Genomic DNA, 22,323 nt, shown 5'->3' on the forward strand with positions numbered 1-22,323 from the left:
TATCTTTGATCAAAGAACAAACTGTCCCTAAAACATTCTCATCCCATAGTGATTACCCTTTTCAGTACCCATTCCCAAACTCTGGAACTTTGAACAAAATATGCAGTTTCTAAGAAAAAACAAATACTAGTAAAAAAAAGAAATTGTTCAAATTTAGGCGCCTTTTTCACTTATAAGGCCTTTTTCATAATTACGGATATGAAATTTCAATTAACGACCTAGTACTGAGATGACGATTTCATATTTTTGCCTGTTTTACAGGGACACCAAGAATCCCCCATTGACAAATTTATTCATAAAATTGTACTGAACGACTACCAAATAAATAGAAAAATTGAGGAGCTGACACTCACGCTGTTTGTTTTTCTTATCTGAACAGGAATCCTTCATAACGTTGATTAGCTCGAGAAGGAAAAATCAACCGAACAGAACAATTCGGACATTGGGATGACAGCAGACAGGAAGGGCAAAAACAGTCACACAGAAGATTAACAAATTTTTAGTGGATTGCTACGGCTCACTCAACAGCTTGAGTTTAAAGGCAGGGGTCTTTGGTAACTACTAAAAAAATGGTGTGGAGAAATAAGGAGAAAATATAAATTAAAAGTAAACTTGCGGGTGTGTAAATCTCTTAGGGTTAATGTTGGCTCTGAAAAGAGCCGGTTTGGTCTCAATGTTTTGAACAGTATACTCTGCTCGTCTTCAGGAGAATACAAACTTATTTGGCAAGAGGCACTGCAGCTCTAAAAATGAATTATTTGTGAGGTTGTGAATTCCAATTACGGCTTCCTGTGTTGACACATTACCCCTCCAGATTTTTCAGCGATATCTCAAAAAAGCTACCAAATTCCTTTTGAAATGAAATCTTCATAGGAAGGTTTTATTGTACACACCTACAATTGTAAGGGATTAAAAGAACCAAATAATTCCAAAAACCAAGGGTTTACTTTGCCTTTAATTTCTACCCCAACCCCCTTCAACAAGTGTCTTTTAGGTAGGTAAGCAATTTGCAAAAACTATCTTTTGCGTAGGTACATGTAAGCTGTTTGCAATGGCAATCTTTTTGTTTGGTAATCAGTTTGAAAAAGCTATCTTTTGGGTTGGTAAGTAGTTTGCAAAGTCCATATTTTGGGTTGGTAAGCAGAAAGCAGTTTGCAAAAACTATCTGTTGGGTTGGTAATCAGTTTGCAAAAACAAAATTTTAAGATGGTTATCAGTTTGCAAAAACTATCTTTTGGGTTGGTAAGCTACTTGCAACTGCTTTCGTTTGAATTTGGTAAGCAGTTTGCAAAAGCCATAATCTTTATGGTTGGTATAAGCAGTTTGCATTGCAAAGACTATTTTTTGGGTTGGTAAGCAGTTTGCAATGGCTATATTTTGGATTGGTTAGCTGAAATCAGATTGCAAAGACTATCTTTTGGGTTGGTAAGCAGTTTGCAATGGCTATATTTTGGATTGGTTAGCTGAAATCAGATTGCAAAAACTATCTTTTGAGTTAGTAAGCTGCTGCAAAATGCTTTCTTTTTGGGTTCGTAACCAGTTTACAAAAACTGTCTTTTGGGTTGGTGCGCAGTTTGCAAAAGCTATCTTATGGGTTGGTTGGCAGAAAGCAGTTTGCAGAATGTATTTACAAACTGTCTGCTCAGCAAAAATGAGCAGGACACCAGTCACAGATGGTACATGTGATACCGTATTTTGGCTGGTAACCTTATTGGGCTAAGCATAAATATTTAAGGCCTTGCAGCAGACCTCAATTGGATGTGGATTTTTTAAAGCTTAGAAACACTTTGTATGAGTATTCTACAATGGCATGTGGTTAAGATAATAAGATGAACAACAATCTTCAGTATGATCACAATTCCACTAATTTTATTTCAAAACTCGACTGGTATGCAGCAGTCAAAATAAGAGATCAAATTTCAGTCTTTAAAAACAAATCTGTTTCACATACATTTCTCTTTTACTAAATACAAAAAAGCATGTGTTCGTGGGGCCCGGAGCCATATTGTACTTGTCCATTCTAGATTTGAATGAAATTTGACACCCACATTTTGCACGTGTTTTCTTACAAAATTAAAGAAGTGATTTTCAATATTTGATTCCTGTCTTACCAAGTAAACCTACAAGAGTTGTTAACTCTTTTGCTACAATTTCATTTTATCTGCTTCAAAACAACATCTTCTGCAATTTGAATGTATCTCAAAACACATTACATATAGCCTTGAGCTACATAGCTTTGAGTTCAAGTCTGAAATTGTGATTATTTGTCCACATTTTAACTACTATCCTTAACCTATGATTTGAAACCAAGTCTATAACTCCTCTGTCGTCTCAATAAATATTGAATTATTTTCATGAGGTTTTAATTTTTTTTACCGGAATGAAATTACAGCAAATTTGCTCTGTCCTTGGAAGCTGTATACTAATAAAAAGTACATGTGACACAGAATTTTTTAAAACCCTGCAGCCATTTTTCTTGATGGATCAGGTCCAACCTTGTTGTTGACTTTTGAAATGCTTCAATTTCTACGCTTTTATAACAGACGCCAGATGGATAGATGGGGCTTTCCCATTTCTTTTTTCGTTCTGCAACAACAACATTTTTGTTAAACACTCTTAAAGTTCAAAATAAAGGTAGGGTCATAGACTGGTAAATACTCCACAAAATTAATGACCGTAAAAGTTTACTTGGTGAGAGGCATAGCAGCTGTTGATTGTATAAACTCTTTTGAGACAAGATTCTCTTTGAAGTATGATGGCTTGGCTCGGTTTGGCTTGGTTTTCATCCCTAAAAACTTTGAATCTGAGAAACGTTTCATGCCTGCACTCACACAACAACCCCTTTGAATCAACAGACAAATCTCCACAATCTTGTCCCATTTGCCGTGACCTTTCCCTCCCCCCTCTATTGTTTCTCTTTCATTGTCCCTCAATCAAAGCGACTCTCTGATACACACTTTTTATGTCATTTTCAATAATTTGTTTGCGGCCCTTAAACGCATAATGGAGCAAACTCCTTTGTTCTCGCCACGGACTGCGCATCCAGTCAAATTCACAGGAGAGCCCCTGTTCAAGCGTTACGCTTGGCCTCATCTCACTGATTCCTCACAATCTTGCGCCCTAAAGTGAGAGATGGCACCAAACCCCCGGGGCTAGAGCAGGCGGGCGTCAGTCATTTTCCCATAACAGTAAAAATTGCTTGAATCTTTCTCTATAGGAACAGCCTCTCTCTGTATCTAAAAGGATTTGCATGGGCGGTAATGCAGTAGGTGCATGTCTGATTAGGACTATTACGTGATTGCAAGGGTGGGAAAAACTGGGTGCTGTAAAATTGGATCATTAATTGTTGGGAGCATCTTATTGGGTTGAATCATACTGATAATGGTCACTGTTGAACATCATGAGCCGGGAGGGAAGGAGAGGGGGAAGGGGGAGGGGCATAGAGGAGGGGGAATGGGGTTATAGTGGCCATTCCCTCTCAGTTACTATAGGAGTGTCTTTACTGTAAGTGCAGACCATGAAAAGTACACAGTGGTAGTATTATATGTGATTTTTCATGCATGAAGCACTTTGTACACAATAGAAATGTTGTCGAATGTTCCACCTGATTTTGTACTTTCTGAGAAATGAGTGGTTGACACAACAACAAACATCTAACCACTTGCCCACAAAGAAAATTTGCAAAAAAAATACCACACAAATTCATGAAACTATTCGGCTGTATGGCCACTGGGCTATGGCTATGATGACTGTTGCCATAAGCTGTGGCCTATAATGGATGTGGCCGTAGCTGTGGCAACTGATGGCTTAGACTGTAGCCATTGTGTATGGCTGTCGCCATTGTCTATTCCAGTGGCCATTGGCTAGTGCCACTGGCTATGACTTTTACCACTGGCTATGGCTGTGGCCATTGGTGGCTTTAGCTAGCTGTGACCATTGACTATGTATTTAGAAGTCGTTATGGCTGTGGCCAATGGCCTGAATGGCACTGTTTTAAGTAAAGGCAAATGTGCAGATCCGGACAAAGTAATCAATGCAAACACAACCTATGGACAATTTGTTTCCTTCTTTCTGATGGCTGTATCCCCAAAGAAATCTTGCTTTCCCTTTGCCCAAGAAGTGTGCAGCCCAACTACTCAAAGCATAGGCAGCCAGGCAAGAATTTTTTTTCTTATTAACAATATTAATGCCAGTATGGTATGCAATATTTACCACTCATTTGATCTTGTGAGGCAGTCTTTATAAACCTACACTTTATCCAACAAAAGTTAAGCGATTGGAATGGCAATGGATTGAAATGGTTTTCACTGTCTTCTGTATCAATTCCAAGAAAGAAAAAAGATCTCTTCCTCTTATTAGCCTGTGGCGTCTCTTTGATTAGGACGTTAATAATGCACGATGTAACGCCAGTCTGCGTCTTCTCTTAAAAGCTCTTAGGCCAAGGGTCTAAAGCAACGCATCCATGCATGAACATTAGGGTTTTATTTGATACCTGAACAGTCAGATCACGACATCTAATCAGATGCAGGGAACAGGCCGATTAAAAGTTATGCGATTATTTTACGATCCACATTTAGACTTGAGTTTTAAAGCTGTCTATACTTTGTAAGAAGAACATACTTAATTAAAGCCACTAGAGTAAACATTTGTATACAGTTGTTGACGAGTATGCCTTTGCATTGAAAATTATTATTCAGATAATATGATTTCTGTTGAGTTTTTAAAGACATTGGACACTATTGGTAATTGTCAAAGACCAGTCTTCTCACTTGGTGTATCTCAACATATGCATAAAATAACAAACCTGTGAACATTTGAGCTCGATTGGTGGTCGGAGTTCCGAGATAACTGTGTAAGAAAAAAACACCCTTGTCACATGAAGTTGTGTGCTTTCAGATGCTTGATCTGGAGACCTCAAATTCTAAATCTGAGGTCATGAAATCAAATTCGTGGAAACTACTTCTTTCTCGAAAACTACGTCACTTCAGAGGGAGCCGTTTCTCAGAATGTTTTATACTATCAACCTCTCCCCACTACTCGTTACCAAGTGTGGTTTTATGCTAATAATTATTTTGAGTAATTACCAATAGTGTCCACTGCCTTTAAACCTATCAGGACAGTTAGCTGTTGAAGTCCAAGGCCTGTGTATGCTTCATTTTTGAAAATGGGCACAGGGCACCAAGGCATATTTTCTCATTGGTAAAGGGTACCCTATGAGGATATTGTAAATTTCTACTTTCAAGGGCACCAAGGCAATGACTCGAGGGCATGGAGGCAGTCGCCTTTGTTGCATCCAGTCCATGAAGTATCAGGCCTGAAGTACTTTAGATCATCGTGATAAATTCTACCTCCATGGTTTGCATATTAAAGGTGCAATCGCTTTTAAATGAGAAGTAAATTTAGGTAATGTGTGATAGGGATAGGGGCCTACCCAACTAACAATAGAATTCTACTATATTTTGATATAACAACTCATTATTACTTTTTGAATTTTTATTGACTGGGCCTTATTTTAGATTTGTGTATGTTATTATTATTATTAAAAAAAGATGTTATAGTTCCATGCTTTCCTAATATAAGAGTGAAATGTAAAACAGGAGAATGGAGGGCAAACAGATACAGAGCTCTCTCTTACAAAAAAAGAACCAATTAACTAATTTTTGCCATGACTTTGATAGGGTCAACATTTTTACCTCCATACAGTGACAACCCTTGCCCCTAGGTCCAAAGGTCAACATTGCCGTGACCACAGATCAATTTTAAGGTGGTGTTTCTACCTGTTGAAAGCAAAGAATATCTATGGTTTTTGGAATCATTTGATTGTTTTAATCTTGTAGATATGCAAATACATTGTAGCTAACCCATTTCAGAGGGGGTCGCGTTTTTGAAAATCCGGAGGGAATGTGTGCAAGCACGAAGAAAATTCGTAATATAGGCCCTACAATCTGAAAAACTTTCTGATAGTAACGCTTCTCAGATTAAAATTTTGGGGCATTACAAATGATTTCTTTTTTTATTACAACATTCTTCAAAGTGAAATCAAAAGTTTCTTTGTCTTTTTTTTTTTTTTTTTACTATTGAAAGCTGCTGGAGGCGTCTATCAAAAACTTTCAAACAAAAGCCCTAGGTATGTTTTTTTTTTGACCCAGACGAAAATGTTGTACATCGACTAATAATGTTGGTCTGGCAAAGGTTTTTAAGAAGTACCAAATCCATCAAACTCAGGTGAAACTTGAGGATGGAGCACACAAATAAACGGACTTTAAACTCTGGTGTTTCTGACCAGCAGAGTGTGGGTACAAGTCCTGGCCTTGACACTTATGTCCAAGCTGTAGGTGCTGCTGGTTGTTGTACAATGCAGAACCCATCAGTTGCACTTATTGCTAAGAGAGGGGGTTTGCCCCATATTTCTGGCAGTGGTTGGCGAATGCACAGAAGCACCAGGCCTACATTAAAGCTAAGTGCTACATAAACCAGTCTCAAAATTTGAAAAAAGTCAAAAACCTGTCTTAAAATGTTTCTGTTTGTTCTATAAAGGATATAAAAACTAGTAGAGGAGATGGCCTAAGCTTTTGATCCAAATTGAGTCACAGGCATAAACAAGTACAAAAATAACATCCATTTTGTTTTTGCAAAAAGAGGAGCAATGGATTAAGGGTTGTATAAGAAACATGAAAATCTATTTACATAAAGGGGCAATTAATCTTAAAGTTTTGCCGAGGGCGAGGCCTACAGAAAAGAATTCCCTTGCGCCCCAGGAGGGGATTCGAACCCATGACCTCATGCACTCTAGCATAAATGAAAGAATGCCACATCAATAAGACTTATAAAGTCACCAAGGAAGTCCCAAATCCACACCCTGCGGCCGTTTTATTAACTTCTCAAAGGTTGTACACTTCAGCTTAGCACCCTGCTGTTGTAACCTCTTAACACCCGTATGAATAGAAGGATATTAAAGGCAAATAATAATACCCGGATCAGCCACACCTTTACCAGGCAAAACGTGAGCACATAAAACGGGCGCTAGTGACCTTTTTTTGTACAATAAGGCAGGAAGGAAATCACTTCAAACTATTTCACTTCATTGCCCCTGAATGGATCAAGTGCCTTAGAAACCTTCCGGTGCTTTACCATAAATATTTTTAATGAAAGCAATTATGGAAAGGTTAGAGACTGTGTAGTCGATAAAAAGCTCTTGAATTTAATCCCATAAATCCCCCCTCAAAATACTTGTTTTTTCAAACTTAAAAATGAAGGTAATTAATCCAAAAAGTACACTCTACATCCATCAAAATGTTGAGCTATTAATTTGGAAATCAAATAACTTTGCCTCAATGATTCACCATAGGCTTTTTTACATTCAATGAAAACCCTTCTTGCTATCGAGTTTTTAATCACTGAGGCTATGAGAGTACAACGCCATTAGTCATTCAGAAACTGACCTTTAAAAATGGGGGACAAAAAAAAAATAGAAGATTTACTTCGTACTCAGGCTAGTAAAAAAAGAAATCCCATTAGTGCTCGGGTGAGATAACAATGTTGTTGTATTGAGAATTCAATATTGACTGAAATATTGACTCAAAACCAACAAACAGGCAGGAAATGGGGGGGGGGAACTGGAAAAAAAAATTACTTCAATTAATATGATTTTACTGGTTTTTCGTTTAGCCAGTTCTACCTATTTAGTCAAGAAAGTAGGGTTTTTATAATGTTTTCTTTGGAGCCGGTTGTTGGGCCTATAGGTAGAAATCTTTTGAGGAATCATCTGAGTGCAGTTAAACGTCCTGAAATTTGAGGAAATTTAATTAAGCTCCACTTAAGATTTGATGGATGAGGGATTAGATGAGGGATTGGGTGTGGGATTAGGTATGGGATTAGGGAGGGGATTATGGGGAAGAGGGACACAAGGAGAACGGATGTGATAAAATGTGATAAAAGCCTTGAGAAAACTACTGACTTAAATTGATGTCCTGAAATCAGTCTTATTGACTTCAGTGGTCAATAGGAGGGATTTTGTTGAGCACCCATAATATAGCTTCCTCATAGGGAGTGATATTTACAGTGCAAATAAAAAAAGATTATAATAATATTATAAACAAACATTTTTAAAAGAACTTCAAGAAATATTTTTCATAGCTGGTTGTTAGTTATACAGGTAGGATGTTACAACATTTTATGAGTTTTCTGAGTGTCCTTAAAATGTCCTCAACACTTTAAATAAAGCCTTGAGAACACTCCAGACTTAAATTGATAACCTAACATAAGTTGTAAACAGTCTTGTTGACCATGAACAGTCAAAAGGTATTGTGTTTTATGATAAAGGTAACATGAAGGTTGGTTAGGCCTTGGAGAATATGAAGTGACTTGGGTACGAAGTGACTTGGGTACGAAGTGACTTGGGTGCGACATGACTTGGGTATGAAGTGACTTAGGTATGGAATGACTTGGGTACAAAGTGACTTGGGTATGAAGTGACTTGGGTATGAAGTGACTTGGGTATGGAATGACTTGGGTACAAAGTGACTTGAGTACGAAGAGACTTTAGTTCCGAAATGACTTGGGTATGAAGTGACTTGGGTATGAAGTGACTTGGGTATGAAGTGACTTGGGTATGAAGTGACTTGGGTATGAAGTGACTTGGGTACAAAGTGACTTGGGTACAAAGTGACTTGGGTACAAAGTGACTTGAGTACGAAGAGACTTTGGTCCGAAATGACTTGGGTATGAAGTGACTTGGGTATGAAGTGACTTGGGTAGGAAGTGACTTGGGTGTGAAGTTGCAATAGCAACCATCAATAGTGATATTGCAGGGCAAACAAAAAAAATATAATAATATTACGATAGTAATAATAATAATTAAATTTATAAAACAAACATTTAGTATCCAAACAACTTTGACACGACAAGAAACAATAAATATATTGTTTTCATAAACAAAATTAACAAATATACACTTTTTTGATAACAATTCCTAAACTTGTTCTATAATAATAACATTGTGGCCTTGAGAATTATAAACAACTTTTTCATTCTGAAAAAGAAAAACATTAATTCAGGGGGGGGGGGGTAATGCCCCCATATTCAGCTAAGCAATGCCCCCCCCCCCCCCCCAACCCCCCAAAAAAGAACAAGAGAAGAAAACAAAGCAGAAGTTAAGATTTTTAACTAGCTTATATTTAATTTAGCAAATATTATGACAAACTTCAGGTGAAAAACAGGTTTAACACAAATTTGTCAAGAAACAGCTTGTGAGTACACTCCAGATGAGGTTTCGGAGGTTTCTGTGAAGAATACTGACGACATCTTATTAATATAAGTTGTATAAATAAATTAAGAAACCTACCTGTTCTTTCGCCAACGGTAACCAAGTATCCAAGATTAACTGGACTCTGTTTTTGTGGAACGAACTTGTCGTCTTGATTCCAATAAAAATATCACTTATGTCTATCTCTGCAAAACTTCTCCCCTCGGAAATAGTCTTTTGATGGTTATTTTTTCTTCCTGAAGTAGTGATTACAAATTGTGTCTTGTTATGAGTTGTTTTCTCTGTCGCTGAGCTATGGAAAGAAGCTGAATTGTTCACTGTTCCCGCGAAAAAATTGCTGACATTTGGCTGTTGTATATTTTCTGCCGGTGGATCATCAGCAGCCCATGCCATCTCCCGTTGTAGTCTGAAACCATGAGTGTCTTTCCGGCCTGGTGTTTCACCGTGGCCCTCCTCCACTGCAACCGGGAGAATAAGCTGAGAGTTACGGGCAACTTTCTGGTCGTTGACTCCTCTCGGACGTGGCACGCCGCCGTTGTTGTGAAACTGTGATGCCTCCCCATTTTGAGGCGATTTGCTAGAGAGATGAAGAGCTGTTATCACAGAACAGAAAAGTCCGAAGAGAAGCGTAGAGGCGATTCTCTTGAGCTTTAAACGCATCTTGGGAATGGATGTGAAGATATTTAGGCTGCTCCAAAAGTTGTGTTTAGCTCACTCCGTGGCAGTGTGCCATGCCAAGGACCCCGATTCACGGGCCCACCACCACCGGAATAGAGCGATGTGTGGTTCCTAATATTAAACACATCTTGATCTCGGACTGAGCAGTGGCCTGACCTTGTAAACTGCAGCACTGGAACCACGTTACTTTACAACTAAACATATGCATTTATTACACCACATACCATGGATGTTGTTCAAAGTTTGGTTCTATGGGTGGATGGTTGTCAAATCTCAGCCCAACAAACCCAAAGCACCGCAAAAAAGGTGATGGCCACATGTGCCGACCGCCAGATGGGCAATACAACGAATGTTTATTTTATTGACAATTTGACTTTCATACGGCTGTTGTATGTTTGAATACATAACTATACCCATTTAAAATCATCAGCACTTCCGTTTTATTGTTCTAAGAAATAAAACCATTCACTTTATTCTCTGAAATTACCCGGATTTTTAAAAACACAATTTGTCGATCTCCTTTTATAGTAAAACCTTTTGAAAAAAAAAATGTACAGATAATCAAACGTTTAAATAGCCGTCTGATGCGGGAATACAAGGGCGGAGTTAAAGTGGTGCCGCAAGCCGTAAGGCAGGCACACATTACAAAAGCAGTTTAAAAAGAGGGCGCGCTTGTTTGACAGCTATGAATCCACGAGTTGTCTGCTATGTTGATATGCTAACTAACTATTTGTTTTGTTAACAAATCTGAGTTGTTTACATCTGATTTCCTTGATTGAAGCATTATAATTTAAGTGGGCCCTACACTACTTTTTAAAGGCGTAGGCCTACTCTTCAGTGAATGTTGTTCTTAAAATTGTACAGTGCTACACACATCGGTGTATATGGGTAAAAAAAAAAAAAAAATTAATATTCTTTATCCCCGATGCAAATTTAACATCTATTAAAAGTTCTTAAAATTGTTTCTGTGTTATTTTCTTATGGTAACTGTTATGCACTTGAACAGCTGGTCATAGTATGGAGAGGTGCAACCTGAATTCATTAAATTATATTATTGCATTGAATTATTATTGCGGTAATCGTAACCTTGCATCCTCTCGATGGCCACATGGGATGGTGGGCTACTGTTTACAATTGATTAAAACCAAATAGCAAAAATTAGGACGCTTTGCCCGAGTTTTTCTGCACTGGTTTATTGATAGACAATTGTGTATGTCTTTACTGTTTGTTAAACCAAACGGAAAGAAAACAACTTTGTAGCTAAAATCGTCTGGGAATTTAGGGAATTGAACACACATTTTGTTGATCTACACCTCCGCTACATTAACTTTGATGTGAAACCTTTGGTGCTTTAAAATAACAAAGAGCAAGGTATTCTCAACACTGTGTTACATATAGAGGTCAAATAACGACCCCAACCAGCAGACAATGGCAAAATTTCATAAAGCTGTTAAACTGCTTTGGTAATTTTTTTCGCTAAGCAAAAAAATGAGCGGGGCACCACTCACAACGATGTAAATGTAGTGGAATTTTGGCTGGTATCCTGTTTTTGTTGAGGATTGATTTCTATGCTTAGCAAGTTTGCTTACAGGCTTTATGAAATTGGGAACTGGTCGTAGAAGTGGCTGTACAGAATAGAATATTGTAATCAATATAATTCGTTCGTACCCATTATTTATTCCTTTCTCTTACAATTTCTCTTCATTCGAAGGACAAAGCAATACTGTTTAAATTTCTAGCTTAAAGGCACTGGAGACAAATGTTAATTGTCAAAGACCAGTATTTGGTGTATCCCAACATATGCATAAAATAACAAGCCTGTGAAAATTTGGACTCAATTGGTCAATGAAATTGCAAGAAAATGATGGAAAAAACACCCTTGTTATACAAAATAGTGTGCTTTCTCAGATAGGAATATAAGTCTTCTACTTGCTAGAAGTTGCGATCTTTTATTATTTTAGTGAGAAATTACCTCTTTCTCAAAAACTATGTTACTTAAGAGGGAGTTGTTTCTCACAATGTTTTATACTATCAACAACTCTCCTTTGCTTGTTACCAAGAAAGGTTTTATGCTAATAATTACCAAATGTGTACAGTGCCTTTAACAAAACTCTGAAATCATCAATCAGCAAGGATCTTTACAATGATCTTTTCAAGGCTTGATAAGTAACTAAAGTTACACATGTCTTAACTAATAGTTAGCCAAGAGAAAACCAAATAATCTACAGTACTTAAAATAAGAAAATTATAATAAAATATGACTTTTACTTCAATTATTCAATTGCATGGTTAACTGATTAGATGATACATATTTTCATAATCAAAATAAATAAATAAACAAATGAATAAAGCGTTTTCAAAATAAGATTTCAGATACAGAAACTACAAGGATATATAAACTAATACATTATAAATCTAAGATAAACATTTAACCCATTTGTTGTTTTCAAATTCTAAATTTGAATGTTCATTTTTAAAGGCACTTGTTGCTGTCGCGAAAGACTGGTACACCGACACACATTAGGCCTACAGTCTTAAAGACACTAGACACTATTGGTATAAAAAACACACTTGTCACACGAAGTTGTGTGCTTTCGTATGCTTGATTTTTTTGGGACCACAAAATCTAATTCTGAGGTTTCAAAATCAAATTGAAATATTTTAGTGGAAAATTACATCTTTCTCGAAAACTACGTTACTTCAGAGAGAGCCGTTTCTTATATTGTTTTATACTATCAAAATCTCTCCATTGCTTGTTACCAAGAAGTAAGTTTTTATGCTAACAATTATTTTGAGTAGTTACCAAAAGTGTCTAGTGCCTTTAAACACTAAAACAGTATTTAGATGTTACAGACCAAGTATAAGATCTACATGTTTTAGGGGAACCAATTTGTAATATTCAATTTTGAGTATAATACTTTTAAAGGTTTGCACAGATTTGCACATAACTTACATAGTATAAATATGGTCATGGTGGAACACTTCCGCTTATGTATTTTATGCTTTAAAACAATTAGTTTTGATCTCAAGAGTGCAAAACATGATGTTTGTAAACAGTGAAATAAAAGGCAAAGTGAAGGGGCAAAACAAACAATTATTAATGAATTCCTAATGCAATGATAAAAGTATAAATATCCTCTGTTGGGGTAACAAAACTTGTGCTATGTTAAAATTAATGTTATGTGGAGAAATAAACTTTGACTAGAGCGAGACTTGAACCTACAACCTCCTGGTCGACGCACAGGTGCCCTATCAACTGAGCTAACTAACCCTATAATGACAGTCTCCCTAATTTGTTAATATCTATATTCAAGACACTTGACACTATTAGTAATTGTCAAAGACCAGTCTTCTCACTTGGTGTATCTCAACATATGCATAAAATAAAAAACCTGTGAAAATTTGAGCTCAATAGGTCGTCGAAGTTGCAAGATAATAAGAAAGAAAAAATACCCTTGTCACACGCAGTTGTCTGCTTTCAGATGCTTGGAGGTCTCAAAATCAAGTTCGTGGAAAATTGCTTCTTTCTCGAAAACTAAGTTACTTCAGAGGGAGCCGCTCCACACAATGTTTTATACTATCAACAGCTCCCCATTACTTGTTACCAAGTAAGGTTTTATGCTAATAATTATTTTGAGTAATTACCAATAGTGTCCACTGTCTTTAAGATTATCTATTAGTCAAGTTCTACACCGTTTAATCTCAACATAATTGCACATATTAAATATTTGTATACTTCAATATTTTACTTTGATTATGGAACTATGATTTAACAGGAGTCTTTTGAGACAACAATGAGTATCACAATCGGGGTCATTTTTCAGGCCTGGAATTACATTTTTCTAATTTTTTTTATATCCTTTCTTTATAAGAGTCCAAAAAGGTTATTCAATTTCGCAAAGTATTTGGCTGCGTACTTTGTAATCAGTAAGCTTTTTGACTAAGTCTGAACAATGATATTATATCCTTTTTATCATTTTGTATTTGTGTATAATCTCTTTGAAATTTATATGAATCACATATTTTACAAATATTACTAATTAAGATAAGCAGTTCAAGCTACTACACAATACTTTCAGTTGCATAATAAATACTGTTAAATAGTAAGGCTTTGAGGACTACAACTCATTTTAAGAATAGTTGATGCCATAAACTATTAACTATTTAAGTCGCTATAATGTATGGCATCCATAATGGTTCAAAACTAATCTATCAAAACAGTATTTGTTCATATTTTTATCCAAGTACTTTATATAGGTCTGCATTTGTTTGTCAAACTATCCATTGAAATTATTATTTTACTACATTAATTTCAATTAGGAAACTTAATGTCGCAGCAATTGTAAATGACGATGCTTCAGAACAACCAAGCATTTCTTATAATAATGACCCAAACTTTCATTGGCATTGTTAATAATACAGTCCAAAAATAACTTCCACTTTAGAAAAATACAATTTTGTTTTGTTGCTTTCATGAACTCAATTGTTGACAATGATGTAAGAGATGACAGAAAGCAAACCATTCACCTCTGTGGACTTGGGTTCGAATCCCACCTCAGACCAGACTCTTGCGTGTGGATTGGGTCTTCTGTCCCTATCTCATTGCTGGGTCATCCCCATTTTGGGTTAACCTCCCACAACTGAAACTGAACATTTTATTGTGTTTCTTAATCACAATCCTGTTTTTGGAGCTTCTGCCATTAAATGAATAATGAAATAACAAACTAAATTAATCAGGCCTGTATGCTTCGGTTTTGAAAGGGCAAGGGCACAAAGGCATTTTCTCCTTGGTTAATAAAGGGGACCCTATGAGGAAATTGTAAATTTCTACTGGAGCATTTCAAGGGCACCAAAGCAGTAACCAGGGGCAACGGAGGCAATCGCTTTCATTGCCTCTGTGAAGCATCTGGCCTGAAATTTGCCAGAATGCATGGTTGGTGTTCAGGTAAATATGATTGCTTTCCCCCAAGACTTAATTAGTAGGATTATTTGAAGTTCAAAGGCAATAGAAACTCCCCAACAATCATGAGATCTTCTTTACACCGAGATGGTCTTCTTCCCCTTCTTCTTCTTCTTCTTGTCGTGTCCCATCCCTCGGATGACGTCGTCAAAGCTCTTGTGATTGAAGTAGATCTTGGCGATGGAGTTGAGAAGCTGGTCAACTTTCTCCGGGAATTCGTCCACGATGTCTTGCTCCTTCTCGGGGCCTTGGTCGCCCTCTTGGTTCTTGCCGTTCCCCGTGGTCGGTGCCTTCCCGATTCCAGTCCAGAGCTTAAGACGTTTCATCATGAAGTCCACCATCTCAAACTCGTTGGACTGCTTGGAGATGTCATTATTAACAACCTAGAGAAGAAGAAAAAAACATTCAAAATCCACTCTAAATTAGCAAAATCCAAATTCCCAAACAAAAAAATTGGTTTCAAAGAAAGACAACCCGACATTATTATTAAACAGCTACCTGAGCGGAATGTTTTCAACAGAAATGGTGTTTTTACTTGTTTATAATGCACTTGTTCACCATTTTAATGTAATTTTGATATGTGTACGCTTCTGAACTTTTCGTAATTATCGAGTAAAAAATCAGGCCCCTACCTAAAGGTTTTTTGAAAAACTAAAAACACTTCTGCCGTTGAGAGCGGGCGTCAAAGGACAATGCCGCTGACGTCATTTGTGGGAGTTTGCTTTGTTATACATCCACGCTGCAACAAAGCGGCTTTATTTACTTATGACGTTTTGAGAGTGATTACGTAACGGGGCTTTTCGCAAATCTCGCAGAAAAGCTCTGGACAAGGGCAAACAAAATGATTGTTTTTTTACACAATTGAAACCTATTTATAATCATATGACTCGATTTCCTTATTCATCAAAAACATTTTAAGTGGAATTCAGCAAAGTTCACGACTTGACACACGTTCGAGCAGGTCTTTAATTAATTCTGTGACCTAGGGGTTGAGCGAAAGCAGCTGGCGAAAGCAGCTTATTCTTTTTGATTTTGATGCAATTACTTTTATTTTTCACTGGCGATCATATCTGAAACATGGAGAGGGTTTAAACGATGTTTACTAAAGGTTGAGTCCTCTGTGAATGTATGGTATTTACAATAGGTAAATTTTAAAGCAAAAACAGTTTTTCAATAGTTTGGCGTCTATTGCCATTAGTTTTGTTTTGCCCAACATTTTTGGTCTGGCTGCACCTTGACTTCAAAATTAATCTAAAATACATGTTTTTTTAAAAGAAATCTACAAGGTACACAATTTAAGTTACAATTGAAGCCAGCAGAGGGGTGTGAGGAATGAAACTATTAATGACAACTAATAAGGGGGCATCGGGCAATTCAAGGCAAACATGGACATGACACAAACAAATAAAATTTGTGTCACAACTTTCTTTACAATTAGAAGTTATAGGTAACATATGACTTGTACAGTTGGACTTGTACAGTCGTAAGTTTACTGCCGACGCTAACATCACTTGCCTTGGGCCCGAATTCCAGTATTAATTTTCAAATCCTGTTTCAAATAATAGCATAATTTAAAGGCAGTGGACACTATTGGTAAATACTAAAAATATTTATTAGCATAAAACCTTACTTGGTAACGAGTAATGGGGAGAGGTTGGTCGAATAAAACATTGTGAACAACGGCTCCCTCTGAAGAGGAGTAGTTTTCGAGAAAGAAGTAATTTTCCACGCATTCGATTTTCAGACCTCAGATTTAGAATTTGAGATCCCAAAATCAAGCATCTGAACGCACACAACTTCGTGTGACAAGGGTGTTTTTTCTTCCATTATTATCTCGCAACTTAACGACCAATTGAGCTCAAATTTTCAAAGGTTAGTTGAGATAAACCAAGCGAGAAGACTGGTCTTTGACAATTACCAATAGTGTCCAGTGTCTTTAAAACAAAACAAAAACAAAAACCCACACCATACACACCTTGAATGCTTCGTTGACGATCGTCAAGAACATGTTGATCAGAATATAGGTCATTGACCCCATGAAGAGGAAGAAGAAAATGGGTCCAAGTAGCGGATTGGCCATCACCAACTCCTCAAACTTGAACTTGCCCAAGATGGCTGAGGAGAGGTTTTCACAGGTGAAGATGAAGTCGGAAAAATCATACATCTGAGGAGAAAAAATTTGCATAGTGTCTTAGACAAACACTTTGGCTGTGCTCCGTGGTCATAATGGGTTGATGTGGCTGGCAGCCAAAGGCGCCCTTACATGCCTGCTTCTCGAACACGTTGTAGCCGCGTCCTTCGCAATTCACCTCTTAGCTGTGAGAAAGGATGATTAACCCCCCAAATTATTATTATTATTATCTAGTGGACACCCTGTTTTCGACTTTGACACCCTGTTTTATCAGTTATTTACATGTTAGTATATTGTAAGTGAACAATTTGGACACCCCAATTTCCAGTAAATTTATAGACTTTTACAAAATTCTGGTTAAAACCTTCAGTAATCGGATGTATTTCAACAATTTTTTTCATAATAAGGTGCTAACCCCCTCCTCCTAAACAATAATAATAATAATACAAAATAATAATATTATAATTTAAATAAAAAATTATAAAAAATATGGAGTTTTCAGGCCAAGCAAAATCTCCATCCCAACCAACAGACCTGCAGGCCATCATACTTGTATTAAGAAGGGCAAGGCAGTTTATTCCTTGAGTGAAGGGAACCCCAGTAAAGGGAAATAAAACTGTACTGGAGCAACTTTGAAGGGCACCAAGGCAATGACCACTGACATGGAGGCAACTGCCTTTGACAAAGGGCAGGAAAAGTGTTTTTTTTTAGGGGGGGGGGGGTATGTTTTGTGCTGTGTGACATCCAGAAGCCCACGGCTGTGAGCTCATGCATAAGAGGTGAGCCTTAAGACGGGAATTTAGTTTCATTTTAGACAACCATTCTGGCTCAATCTGGTTATCTTTCCTTCCTCTGTATTTTAATTGCTGTTGCAGTATCTTTTCATATTTTTTACCGATGTGCATTATCGTACTTTGTATCTGACCGTGAGATCAAATAATTATACATATAAATAACAAATAGTTTGTACTTTTTGGTGTGTTAGGTCACTTTTCAAAGCTTCTGGGCCCAATTTCATAAGCAAAACAAAATTATGCTTTCCACAATGAGGGTCACCAGCCAAAACACCATGTCACACATATAATTTGTGACTGGCATCTTGCAAATTTTTGCTAAGCACAAAACGGTCAAGCAAAACTTTCTGCTTAGGTAACTCTATGAAATTGGACCGTGCTTAAAGACAGCACTGCTTAGAGCTTTACAAAACTATTGAGCAGGGGAAAGAACAACAGTACTTACAGTTTTGTTGAAAATCAGGTAGAATGCGATGGCGAATGCAAAGAACACAATGCCGAACATGATACCGAAGTACATGAGATCTGAGGAGCAATTCTGGATGGTACTCGAGAGCACCCCAATCCGTCGATTGAACCTCAACAGCTTCAGAAACTTCAATGTGGACAGGAACAAGATGAAGCCCAGCATATATCCCAGAAGGGCGTTCCAGTAGGCGACGTACTGCAGCTTGATATAGCGATACCCGCCGTCCTTCAACTGCTCTAGTATTGTGCTGGTGATGTACATCCGATAGAAGTACACCACAGCGGCCGCGATGGAGAACACGATTATTCCGCACTCCGTCCAGTTCCAGAAATCTTTGAGGTAGAGTCTTTTCTCTCGTCGTGCGTTTCTGATCTCCTTGATGATGAAGAAAGCGATGAAACAGAAGAAGGTGACCTCGCAGATGATCCGGACGAGTCCGAACCCCTGGGAGTAGGTCAGTAGCCGTATGATGTCCACCCTTTGCATTGGCTCTGCAGCCCCCGTTGTCAGGAACTCCACGACGAATTCGGCCACCCCGAAGAGATTCACCGCTGGGTTGTAGCAAGAGAACTCCAAGAAGACGGCTCGGGTGTACTTGTCTATCCAGGTCTCCTCATAGAGCCGCCGGAAAATATTACGCATGTGGTCCTCTGAGCCGTCAATCACAATGACATAACCGCCTCCCAAGTACAACGAGTGACGACCTAAGAATGGGTAGCCATTAAGTTCCTCTGCGTCAGCGTAGCGATAATTCTCAGCTATTTTCCAGGGGTTCAGAGTATAGTTGACCTCTGTCCATCCCTTTCCGTAATGGCGGGTGTCCTCATTCCAGACGCTGTATCCCTCGTTGCACTCGTTGATCAGACCGTCAAAACTTTTATGAACATCACAGAGACCTGGAAAAATGGGATAATTTAAAAGAGCTTATAGTTGCTTATAGGGAAAGTATACCTTTGGTTTTTGGAACCATTTGATTGAATTAAACACTTTTAAAAGAGTCACATGCTTTACCAGCCCCCATAAGCACCGAACTCTGTGGTAAGCAATGCCATAAAATCGGGCCCAGGCTTTAACTGGTTTAACTATCAAATAAATGTGGGCATGATCCCTGACAATACATTGATGTTCAGTTGTATGAATTCTGACTTGCAACCCCCCCCCCCCAAAAAAAAAAAAGGAAACAAAAAACACACAAACAAACAAACAAACAAACAAGACAGGGAAAAAAAAGGGAAAAAAGAAAGCACTGATATTGGCAAAGTAGACAGACCATCCACTCTTGGAAATTTGTCCTTGTTCACCGCCTTTAACCCTTTTCAAGCTTTCAACAAGCTTTCATAGCAACAAAAGGGTTATTCGAAATGGTCAGATCAGAATATAGCCACCCCTGCTCAGGAGTTTGAAACATGCAGCCAGAACCTCATCGGATAGGGGTTTATAAAAGCAGGGACAATGTGAAAGTGTGTTGGGGTAACCATCGGGTGAAAAATCTCCTTGGGTCTCAGCTGGGTTGTATTTCATAGTGGATTAGAGATACAGTGTGTACAGAGCTTCATTAGAGAGGTTTCACAAGTCTACGGATACACATACAGATATCGATACGCCAAGTTTTTGTGTGGCCACATGACACGAATCTGCAACTATCGTATTTTACACACACGTTAGCAGAAGGAGATACAGGAGCTCATACACGTCGTAGAAAAACGGATACTGTTTTGCAGACTTTTTGTCCAAGATCAAAAACATTTCCAACGGATTTGCTTTAACTGGTATTGTGCTTGATATAGATAGAAAAAATTGTCAGTCATTTGCAAGCAAAATGATGAGAAAATGCAGTGTATAAAACACGGGGTCTCTACCGGTCATGCTTGTCGGGAAAAACACTTATATATTGCAAGCGCACTCAAGTAGTAACTCATACCTATATTTTGCGAAACAAAATCCAACACGCGGCTGACGTGAATGGATATGTTATCATATCCGTATCTGTATCTGTATTGGCACGCTTGCAAAACCTCTCTATTGACTTACCTGGTTTGACTCGAACCTGACGCATCACCACCTTGCCTAAGATGAAGGATTGCCGATCCCCAAAGTAGCCCTCTTGCTGTGGGTCCACCTGACCGTTGTACATCTTGCCTGCGTAGAGGTTCGGCAACATACCGGTATCCACCCATTGCCAGAAGCGTTTCACTCCGCTCACCTGGGAATTAAAAATAACAGTACCCACTATTGGTAATTACTCAAAATAATTATTAGCATAAAACCTTAGTTGGTAACAAGTAATGGAGAGCTGTTGATAGTATAAAACATTGGAGAAACAGCTCCCTCTGAAGTAACGTAGTTTTTGAGAAAGAAGTAATTTCTCACTCAAATATTTGAATTTGATTTCGAGACCTCAGAATAAGAATTTCAGGTCTCGAAATCAATCATCTGAAAGCACAAAACTTGTGCAACAAAGGCGTTTTTTCTTTCACTATTCTCTCGCAACTTCGACGATCAAATGAGCTCAAATTTTCACAGGTTTGTTATTTTATGCATATGTTGAGATACACCAAGTGAGATTGGTCTTTGACAATTACTAATAGTGTCCAGTGTCTTTAAACTTTGTATAAAAAAAATATTTTACCATGCATTACGGTACTGTACTTTGGGGGGGGGGGGGGTTTGGAGGTTTATGTCCCATGCCACACAAGGCAATTTAGAGGCAGTTCTAGGAAAAAGGGATTCACAATTGGATCATAAGACATGGTTTGAAAAGTCACTCATGTGCTATCAAAGTTGTCTTGTAGCATTGCACTGTAGTTGGTTGCCTCCATGTTGCCTTCCTGTAAAAGTTGCCTCATTCGACAAGGCCCTTAGATTCAAACTAATTTTTATTTTTAATGACCACTTAACGAGGGTGCATTCAAGGGCAAATTTCCTTGCACCAACACTACACTTATTAACTCTTATTTCAACTCCCCCTATGCATGTCAGTTTCTTGTATCAATCAAATAAATAGTCAAACTAACAGCAAAAAACAAGCTCAATTTGCTTTACTTGTTTTCCATCACATACATGACATAAATGATGTTCTCACACATTATGCAGTCAAAAATACTGCGAAATGTCCAGAGGAAAATAAACCCACCTTATCAAATGAGTTGAGGCCATCAGCGTTGTTTAACACCTTGGTGTATTGGTCCTTCATGAAGAACGCCAATGGGTCAACATTACTGTAGCTGACCACCATGAGGGTCCACAGGAAGACGATGTAGAAGCAGATTTCTCGGATGATGTTGTACATCTTCAGCTCTTTAATCCGTTGCTCACGAAGGCGTTCGAGGTCGGCGCAGTTCGGAGGTTTGTAGCTGCTGTTACGCTGCAATGGCGAAGCTGTGTAACAATCAGATATAACATGTATTGATAGAAAGAGGTTTGTGCTGGCACCATTTAGGGTGACGTGCAGATTAAAAGGCACTGGACACTATTGGTACATGTTATTACTAAAAATAATTGCTAGCATAAAAACTTACTTGGCAACAAGCAATGGAGAGCTGTTGGTAGTTAAATCTTGTGAGAAACGGCTCCCTCTGAAGTAACATAGTTTTCGAGACAGAAGCAATTTTCCACTAAAATATTTGAGTTTGATTTCGAGACCTCAGAAGTAGATTTTTCGATCCCCAAATCAAGCATCTGAAAGCACACAACTTTGTGTGACAAGGGTGTTTTTTCTTCCATTATTATCTCGCAACTTCGATGACCAATTGAGATCAATTTTTCACAGGTTTATCTTGTGCATATGTTGAGGTACACCAAGTGAGGAGACTGGCCTTTGACAATTACCAATAGTGTCCAGGTCTTTAAACAAGCAGTATTTCTGGATCTGGATCTGGGTCAATACTGCAATCAATCTCCCACTGTAGGGATGTATAGGTTGCAGGTGTGTGGTGCTGGGGACTCTAATCATTATAATGCGCTCTACTTTTGATATTTAACAGGTTTAAGTTGAGTAGACTTTTTTTAATGTATCAGGTGAGGGAG

At 37.9% G+C, this 22,323-nt stretch overlaps 2 protein-coding genes across 2 annotated transcripts in view; both read right to left on the reverse strand.

Moving 5' to 3' along the window:
• The window catches only part of LOC117292183 (beta-1,3-N-acetylglucosaminyltransferase radical fringe-like), a 38,817-nt gene extending 28,555 nt beyond the window's left edge, over positions 1 to 10,262 (reverse strand). Inside the window, exon 1 of the mRNA XM_033774127.1 lies at positions 9,344 to 10,262. Coding sequence (XP_033630018.1) covers positions 9,344 to 9,925 — 582 coding nt within the window. The 5' untranslated portion in view covers positions 9,926 to 10,262. The remainder of the gene's footprint in view (positions 1 to 9,343) is intronic.
• Positions 10,263 to 14,794: 4,532 nt separating this feature from the next.
• Positions 14,795 to 22,323, reverse strand: part of LOC117292387 — a 54,820-nt gene continuing 47,291 nt past the window's right edge. The window contains exons 39-43 of the mRNA XM_033774414.1: positions 21,431 to 21,675; positions 20,329 to 20,500; positions 18,274 to 19,193; positions 16,879 to 17,067; positions 14,795 to 15,286 (exon numbers count right to left, since the gene is read on the reverse strand). Of these exons, the coding sequence (XP_033630305.1) occupies positions 14,981 to 15,286; positions 16,879 to 17,067; positions 18,274 to 19,193; positions 20,329 to 20,500; positions 21,431 to 21,675 (1,832 nt within the window). The 3' untranslated portion in view covers positions 14,795 to 14,980. The remainder of the gene's footprint in view (positions 15,287 to 16,878; positions 17,068 to 18,273; positions 19,194 to 20,328; positions 20,501 to 21,430; positions 21,676 to 22,323) is intronic.

This window comes from Asterias rubens, chromosome 7, assembly GCF_902459465.1.
Source record: "Asterias rubens chromosome 7, eAstRub1.3, whole genome shotgun sequence".
Lineage (NCBI taxonomy): Eukaryota > Metazoa > Echinodermata > Asteroidea > Forcipulatida > Asteriidae > Asterias > Asterias rubens.